We start from the raw sequence: 9,407 nt of genomic DNA on the forward strand, positions 1-9,407 counted from the left end.
ACAAGCCATTACATAAGAACACGCCCTATTCACCTGCTGCTACTGGGTTTTGCATTTTATTACAGTGTATGCCTATAACCATGACACAAGGGGATCAGGGGAATTGCTTTGATAGCTCGGTGTCACAGAATGGAAAATTCATTTTTTATTGGATCCATATATTAGAAGATAAAAGATTGTGCATCACTGACAATATGACGATTGAAGTCATGCCCAGTGCAGTGTCTGTTGCCAAACAATGCAATTTAGGCAGAGATTACTCTTCATCTATTAATGACAAAGCGTGCAGACGCAAGCTGACTGTTGGACCCGGTCTGTGCAGACAGTTAGCTGTTTGGTTAGTTTCACCAAATTAAACTCACCCTCAAAAAGAGATACTCTCAAGGCTTCAGCAATGAAAAGATGTCGCTAATACGGGCATCATAAGGGTATTTAAGATAAATGTACCCTGCAGAGTTTGAAGATTAGTAGCAACCATCTAATCAAATGGGCAATGTAGTGAGCATTGGTTGTGTCAAACGTCCTTTTTACAACCAAACTAGGAGATTACAGTCAGGGGACACAGATGTTTGGGGTGAATGAATGCAGATACTTGGCCACGTTTTCATTTGCAGCCTAACAGCAACTCTTTATTTTTACTTCACCCCCAACAGCTAACTTAAGCTAATTAGACCTTTCCCAGATAAATTGTGCTGGTGCGGATGAGTTTTCCTGAGAGGCATGGCGCTGCACTCTTTGGAGACGGTTCTTAGTGGAAGCTCCAGCTGAAAGGCGTGCAGATACATTTTGATGCATGTACTTTGGCATTTCTAGTTTTACTGCATATTTTCACGTTTCACTTGATTCATCATTTTCTTTAATGCAGTATCGTGTTGCGCAATATCTTTTTGTAAATATGAAATATAACGACAGAGTTATAGTTATAGAGTTGATAGCTGCTCTTAAAAAAGATGCACTGCTTTCCCAGAAGATAAGTCAAAGGCTGGACTTAGATAATACATATCCATGGAGAAAGGATGCACTATTGAATCCACTGCTCCATAGGTTGAAATAAGGAAAGTGTGCCACCACCTGGACATTTTATTATTTTCCGTTAAGACTCATAATGCAGGAATTATGCAAATATGTTTTGAAATTGTGTTTGAAACAGTTAAAAAGAAAAAATTCCCGACATGAGATCCATCTTTAAGAATTGAACAAGAAAGTGATTCATTCGTTTTTCGTACTGAAGAAAGTTTTCACACAAACAAAACTTCATCATCTTAACATTCTCCATTTATTTTAAACACACGCTTTGAAAAACTTTAGTGCAAATCATACAGAGGATCTGTTGAGATATTGATTACATGATTTTAAATTATTAATAAATATATACACTTTGAAATGCTACAAGCACTTTTCACAGTTAAATAACAGTCTACCCAAACCGTCCTGTACATCCTCAACACATATTACAAGAGGGTTAAAAAGGCAAAATGTAAGACAGAGTAACCATTATTTCTTCTCTTTTTTCCAAACATAGGCCATTGTCAAGTTTTAGTTTGCCATGATAATTCTAATTAAATAAGTACCCTGTATAGCACTAGCTATCCAAACTAGCAGCACATAAAACATTTAAATCAAAACAGAATTCATCACACTCACTTTTTGAGATTAGTGACCACCAGCCACAAATGTTCCATATGTCTTCACAGGGTCCCAGCCTTACATTTCCATTTTGTGATTTATACTGTACATGTGGAATTGATTATTAACACTTCACACAACAAACTGATGAACTAATAGATTAGGCGCAATGATGAAACGCATGAGCGGTACAGAGCCCCGAAACAGACGGTATCTCTAACATGACCATTTAAAGTTTTTGAGGGGAATAAACTCACATGGAATCCTGTAAAAGCCTGTAAGCAAACAGGACTACAGTAAATATTTCAGGATTTCAGAAGAAACTGAGGCCAAACCTGAAGACCCTTTCCAGACGTTGTTCAGAATTGAATTATTACGTTTTGCAGAAATGGGAATGATGTATCCCGGCTGTTCAGATTATGCGCTACTCCCGTTTGCAGCTTTGTGTGTTTGCAACACATCAAACTGTTTCCCCAATAGTCGAAAATGGGTTTGTGGTGCCCTATAAACTCAACTTGAAGTATGAGATTAGGCTACGAAAAGGAGCCTCTGCATCGTTTTCAGATAGCCTGCAGCTCCACCACACCAGACAAGTTTAATGGTCATCCATCCAATTCATGCCACATTTTGTTGTATTATATACATATGATGGCACAAATTTACCAATATCACATTCACACAAAAACACAGAGCTTTCTAATTGTAATCAAGAGGGATGATATCCTTACCAAGACTGATTGTTAGAGGTGGCTTGTAGTCATTGTTACAATGGCGATGTGGTACTTTTGACCGTGTAGTCTTGTATTTAGAACTCATCTAGATGCGTCTCCCACATCAGGTCAGTTATTGTCATTAGACCTTGAGAGCATGGTCAGAGTTTCAGACGTATTCGCATCAACATCCCAATGAATGGAGCCGTGCAAGCATGCAGTAAGAGTTTAAACCAAAAGGAAACAAACAGATAAGAAAATGTGCAATTGCATGCTGAGAATGATTGCCAGCTGCTATCCCCTTTCCAATTTTTTTTTTTTAATATTCGCAGAGTACTAAATGAGAGCAGCTTTCAAGCTCAATTCCTCCCACTTCCTCTCCAATTTGTGACATGTAGCAGACAGATTAACGTCAAAGTGCAAATCCAAGCTGTGGACAGGAATTTCATGTAATGAAGGAGAAATATTTAAAAAACTCTGTTGAATACATCCACTCACTGGAGTATCTGTAGCGATCCGTTTTTCTTTTTCCGTCTTCATTCATTGTACAGCAAGATGCAAACCGGGTCCATGGCGTCTCCTGTGTGATTAGCAGTTTAGCATCACTATGACAAGAGAGTGGGAGGAGCTCCGCACGGCAGGGTCCTGAGACAACAAAACAAATACTGCAGAAGATATAGACACAAGGGTTCTTTCAACAACAACAACCATAGTTCAATAGTACCCATCTAATCTGAACCCTGTGTACTGCAGGTCTTTTCTATGTACTCAATGTTCGTCTATAACACTAGATTAGCATTGGGATCACACTCAAATGTGATTTTGACTACCTGATGACCGCCGATGGGCTGCCGAGGAGTCTTCAGGCGGTGGGACTTGGCTCAGAGCTGCCGGCTCTGCTGCCGACCTGCCCTCGGCTCTGCGTGGGGAGCAGCGCGTCCTTCTGTGGCGCCGCCTGTTGCTGCTTCACTATGGTGATTTTGATGGGGAGCCCTTTGACGCCGTGCTGCACTCTGGTGTACTGGCGCATTGAGGGGTTGAAAGTGCGAACCACGGGGGGTTCGTTGAGCGCGGGCGTCTCTGGTTTCGGTGGTGCGCTCTCCTTTATGATTATTTTACTTCGTTTGCTTGAAAAGACGGCCTGCACGGGCAGGATGGCGGGTCTTTTAGGAGGCACCGAACTTGCCGCACTCTGCAATCTTGTTTTGTGACGAGGCAAGGCTTGTCGCTTCTCTTCCACCCTCCTACGCTGGTGTCCATCATTTTCCTTTGTCACAGAGACTCCTCCGTCCTTCCTCTTCTTGCCCTCTTTGGGCTTCCTGGGGCAGACGGCCATGTGTTTGGTTCGGCTGCGGCGCATGGTGAACTCCCTGCTGCAGTGCGGGCAGACAAAGACCTCTTGCGGTTCGTCCACACGTGCGGGGGACATCTTATTGGACGAAGGGGCGGATTTGTTCCTCTGCGGCATGACCCTTTGGGCCAGTTTCTTCTTCCTCTTCTTCAGCACCTTGAACTTGACTTTAACTGGCGAGTCTTGGCTGGGTTTGGACCGGTTGGGTCTGTTGGAAGCGTTTAGTCCGTTGGTGGTATTAGTGGTAGACAAAACTCCATTTTGAGTTTTTGCAAAGTGGCGCAGAGGGATGGGATTTCTTTTGGGCGTGTATCTCCTTTTATCACTGGCATTTGCACAAGCCAGGATGTGCTTGTGTAGCTCTGGCATGTTGTCGAAGCTCTTCCCGCACTTTGTGCATCGGATAGCCGTGCTAAAGGTCTGTGGGATGTTGTGGGTGGTGAAGTTTGTGGCCGAAGGCACCGAGCCAGCGGGGGATCTGTTATGGTAAGAAAACGGAGGGGGCTTAAAGCTGGGATAGTGTTGGTTAATGCCAAGACGGACATCGGGCCCCTTGACTTTGACTCCCTCTGAGGCCAGGATTTTTATAGTTGCAAGCAGTTCGTCTGCAACCTTGTCCACTTCATTTTCCTCCTTTTTCACCCGTTTCTCGGGTTTCTCCGCAGCATCCGGCGCGGATGGCTCCGTGTTGCCTTTTATGGAGTTATTGTAGTTCTGAGGTCTTAGTTTACCCTTTTCTTCTTCTGTGTAGGTACACTGCTGGCCGGGATGTAATTCCTCCTGATGCTGTTTCAGATTACAGAGATAGACAAATTCCTTTGTGCACGCACTGCAAACATAAGTCTTGCCGACACCGTGGAGGCTCGATCGATGATCGAGCAAAGCGGAGGGTTTGCTGAAGAGCAGCACGCAGAACTCACATTTGTAGGGCCATTCATCAGCATGGTCTCCCACGTGATGGCCCAGTTCTTTCATTGAATGGAAAAGCCTATCGCACACATTGCAGATGAAATTCTTGGTGAAATTCTGCTCCTGAGCGTCGCTCGGCGCACCGTCTGAGAACTCGTCCTCCGGAGCTTGTTCCAGAGAAGTTGAGGTGTTGGATGAGATTTCGGGGACGGGAACCACGCCGTCAGCCACTTCCTCATCTTTTACGGACGGGGGCTTCGCATTAACAACCAGCTCTGGTGCAAGACTTGATTCCCCCACAGTAGGACGTTCAGATACCCCTGAGGCGTCGGTGGTGGAAAGATCAAGTGATTCTGCAATGGAGGACATCAGGACAGCGGGGCCCACAGTTTGAGGGTCGGGCGCCGATACAATCTCCTGCTGTGCCATCTGATTGATGACCACCTGCGTCGGTGCTAGAGACTCAGCTGTGTTTTCATGTAAGGTAACCGCAGCCGGTACCACTCCCCCCGGGGCTTCGAGGGCTATGTTGCACTTTATCAACACCGTGTTGCTGCTGATGTTATAAGAACTAATGAGGGAATCATTTAAAGATACTGTCGGCGTGAATGACCCTTCCGGCATAGGATTGGACTCAACCAAAGGCTGATTGAGAGCTATTGGATCACAGAGAAACATGTTCCCACGTAGATTTAGAGTTGGGTCGAGGGACTGGGAGAGAGCTGCAGGGTCTGTGGAATCTGTAGTAGCAAATGCAGTCGCTAAATCACACTCTGAAAAATTGAATGCATTTTCCGTGCAGATGACCAGAGGCTCGGGAGATATATCTGGGGCAAGTAACTGCATTGGTTGGATTGGAGAGTTTGAAATATTTGATGGTGCCAAAACTGTTATTAATGAGGAAGCAGTAGGTAGCACAGTGTGTGAGACGGGGGAAGCAAATGCTATGGTACATGGTGAAGCTGGTTGCAAGGCAACAGGGGTAAGGGATGCGGGTGATGGGGTCAGAGAACCGGATGGAAGTGCGAGCCCGTAAACGAGTCCCTCAGCCATGGACTCCATCGGGGTCATCACATCTGGACCTGTAAGTATTGTGAAGTCTGTAACTAAAGGATTCCCTAGGCTTACATTTTGTATCAAGGCCGTCTCCGCCATGCATGCATCGAAATTCCCTGCTTTCAAAACGGCCTGTGAAATTAAATCCAATGTCACTTCAGATTTACCTAGGGTGTTCTTTTGAAAGCTCAAATCCAGCACTGCCGCAGCTAGGGTTAACTCTTCGTTTCTTTTGACTGTATTGGAGAGATCCAGCGGTTGCTGGTTACAGGAATTACCGCCGGCCTTGGGGGGCCAACTCTCTGTCAAGACCGGCTTCACTGCTGGCTCCTCCGATGGCGTTTGAGTTGGGTCATCGTTCACGTGGGCTGTTTGGTGCACAGGCTGAGTCTCTATCTGCCCTGTACTCACTGCATCACAATCTCCACCATCTGCCGTTTCGTCCTTAGATGTTGGGCTTTGCTGGGGAGAGCTCGGTGGAGATCCAGTCCTTCTTTTAAACCTACCTGTTCCAGCCGCCAGGACAGAAAGGGAGACGGGGGAACAAGGCTTCTGGGCATCCGCGATGAGGGCAAGTGTAGGTTTAAGGCCATCCTGTTTCTCTAGGAGCTGCTTCAGCTTCGGAGAGAGGAACACAGTTCTTTCCTTCTGCACAACCGTGGCCCCTGTATTCCGAGGGAGGAGATTCTCTATTAAAGAAGACACAAGCGAGGATGACGGAGAAGACGCCGCCCCTTCAGACTCCAGTTCAGTTTTAATTTGAGGTAAAAGAGGTGGTGTTGCAGTTCTTCTCCTAACTTGTGGTTGACCAGGTATGTCTATGTTTGCAACTGAATCTGAATTTAAAACCTGGCTGATTTGGCCCGAGTGTAGAATCAGGGCATTCAGTCCAACTAGAGATGAAGAACCAGAATGAATGTCGGATGCTTCACAGCTACTGACTCTGCTCGTTGACACTATCTTACCATCGATATAGAAGCTGAGATTTTCTGAGATGTTGCTAGAGACATCTAACATGTAATGTTCTGTGCATACCACGTCGTTCTCCAGAACAGCAGCAGGTTCGGTACTGTCGCCTATCTTTGTGTCCTGTTGAGAAGGTTCAGGGAGCATTTTCTGAAAATGTTCCTCCTGGGCTTGCTGGGTTTGTTCCACACGTGTGACCTGCAGGTGCTGCTCGTGGATCCTGCGCTCATGGCGCCTCTTTTTGGTCTGTGTAGTGAACACCTTTTCACAGTACTTGCAAGCATGATGCCCTTCTAATGCTCCCGGCCTGTCTGGCAGAGCACTGAGGTCACCGGGAGACACAATGAAAGTATTAGAGGTAGCAGGGGATGAAGAATGAAACTGCTCGACTGAGTCACCTGAATCCAGAGGCCTTGTCTTCTCATGCTGCGACTGAACCAGAGACGTGTTGCTCTGATGGCTTTTGTATGCGTGTGCCTCGTGGTTCTCTAAAGCATGAATGTGCATGTGTTGTTCTAAGCCTTGTTTGCTGGTAAATTGTCTCTCACAGTGCTGGCAGGGAAAAGAGTTCCTGCCTCTTTCAGTATCCTGGTTGGTGTGTTTGTGAATATCAGGGAACAGTGCGTTAATCATGTCTGGCTGCATGTTAGTTTCCTCTTGATTAATGTCATCTTCATTCTCCTCCTCCTCATCCTCATCCTCCTCCTCCTCCTTCTCACCTTCATCCATATCTTCACTGGTGCCAATTTCAGAGATGTACAAGTGAGGAGAGTCCTCCATCTTTTGTGGCGGTTGTATCCAGCTCTCTGAGGAAAGACTGTCACACAGAACTTCTGAAAGTCGTCACACCTGTTGAACAGATCAAGAAGTACTTAGTAGTACTAAGAGCAGTAGTAGTACTAACAGTATGCTTATTCATTATCTTTTCATTACATTACATTACACAGTACATTAGGTCAACTAAATTACTGCAGCGTTGAAAGAATAAACGAGGAACATTAAAGTAGTATACAAAGAATTCTTATCAAACCATCTTACCATTTTAATGATCAATGCAGAGTTGTAAATATCCTTGTTTGTCAGATGAGCACAGGCTTTTCTTTCTGTTTGACAAAGACGACAACAAAGCAGACATTTTAAAAAACTGCAAGGCCCATTTCATAACATAACATAACACTTAAGACTGATCAGAGTGAACATCTGTAGTGTGGGACTAGTATAACACGGAGTTCTTTACCTCCACCTTTGGCTAGCAAAAAACACTGCATTAATTAATGGCCCAGACTTTTTAACAGTGTTAAACGCAGTAAGGGTTTCCTTTTTATCTTATAATTGACCCAAAACAAAGACCCCCCCCACCCCCAAGATTACCTCATTTAACATGGTAGAGTGGCCTTGTACAACCTACTACAATACACACCTCAATCACTTTAAATAATAGCCAACGCTTTATTTACAAACATGTGGTAAAACACCTGCTGCATGGTAGGAGAAAATAGAAGGCCCACCAGATATCATAATCATCCATCTGCCCCCCTCCCTCGAAAAGCACCATCTCTCATAGCATCACAAATCTGTTTTCTTGTATTATTCTTTTCTGCATCCATTAGCTCGTTTTGTATCATCACTGTTGATTTAATTCATCCTCCAAACTAATAGCAGATGCAAGGTAAGTGTAGGAAATGTAAACATATAGTCATACCTTCTAGTTCATGTTATTGCATATTATCTTTCAAGTATTTCAGGACATCATGTGCAGAGTTCTAGCGTTTAGTTGCACAAATAAAAACCAAAACCAGTCACGACGTAGCACAAGGAAATTGTTCCAACATGGGCCTCATTTACCTAGTGATTGTTAGATCCAGTTTCGTCAGTCTAACTTCTATTTTAATTCATCTGCACTAGAATACAACCACTTACTTGGATGTCTGCCAAATATACATTTAAAGATTTAATGTACTAAAATCAGAAGGACGTTTCTATTTCATTTGATCTGTACAACTGGGCCCTTCGGTGCTTCACCTGTTTTGATGACGCTGTCCCCGCACCATTGCTAGCTGGGCACACATCACGTCGTCACATTACGGCTTTCCTACAGAGTCTACTAGCTCGTCCACTAAAAAGAAAAAAGGTCAACTGCCTTTCAGAAAATAGCCCCACTCGGTCGTGCGACGAGAAAACCGCAAAGCAAAAACCCCGAGAAGAGTCTTGAGACGAGGCTTCAGTTAACGTTAAGAAACGTAAGAAGGAATCAGCTGTTATCGCTGTTAGAGCGTTTGACAATGCACTGCTAGCTGCGATGCTAGCTCGTTAGCTCCGGCTACACTTCGAGTAGAATGTTCGACACATGTCCGTTTATACAAATCTGCACGTCACAGGTTCTGTACGTACGTGTTCCAAAACAAACTGTCGAAGAACGTTTTGAAATATTCCTCTCGTGCAGGTTGTGTACAGTAGAGTGGAGATTTTTTTCGTTCCCCAATGTACCGACATGATTATGACGTTTTGATTGGTCAGTGAATGTGGGTGTCACATTTGGACCAATCAGCAACAGGTTTGTTAAGGCAAGAAAAAAAGGTAAAGAAACATCACGATAAGGGCAACTGTCATTTCCGAGTCCGACTAAAATGAGACGATTGGTGCACTATTTAAGTAAATTATTTCATTAAAATGTGCCGATCAAACGTTAATCCCGCCGGCCATATATTATGGATATTAATTTAATATTATGCAAAACATGCACACCGTTTACGGGTGGTTTTATTCGACTTTTGCATCAATCTAAAAGT

The 9,407-nt window shown here is 44.4% G+C and overlaps 1 protein-coding gene across 3 annotated transcripts; it reads right to left on the bottom strand.

The window, feature by feature from the left end:
* Nucleotides 1-1,257: 1,257 nt before the first annotated feature.
* Nucleotides 1,258-9,137, bottom strand: prdm2a (PR domain containing 2, with ZNF domain a). 3 transcript variants are annotated; one of them, XM_037478810.2, is made up of 4 exons: nt 9,010-9,137; nt 7,657-7,721; nt 3,167-7,467; nt 1,258-2,916 (listed from the first exon to the last, which is right to left on the bottom strand). In XM_037478810.2, the coding sequence occupies exon 3, from the start codon at nt 7,396-7,398 to the stop codon at nt 3,199-3,201; it is 4,200 nt and encodes a 1,399-aa protein (XP_037334707.2). In that variant the 5' UTR covers nt 7,399-7,467; nt 7,657-7,721; nt 9,010-9,137; the 3' UTR covers nt 1,258-2,916; nt 3,167-3,198. The 3 variants fall into 3 exon arrangements, with proteins under 3 accessions (XP_037334707.2, XP_037334705.2, XP_037334706.2); XM_037478808.2 differs by having other exon boundaries at nt 1,258-2,981; XM_037478809.2 differs by lacking the exon at nt 9,010-9,137 and adding an exon at nt 8,641-8,972 and having other exon boundaries at nt 1,258-2,981.
* Between the last annotated feature and the right edge of the window lie 270 nt (nt 9,138-9,407).

This window comes from Pungitius pungitius, chromosome 1 (genome assembly GCF_949316345.1).
Source record: "Pungitius pungitius chromosome 1, fPunPun2.1, whole genome shotgun sequence".
Classification (NCBI taxonomy): Eukaryota; Metazoa; Chordata; class Actinopteri; order Perciformes; family Gasterosteidae; genus Pungitius; species Pungitius pungitius.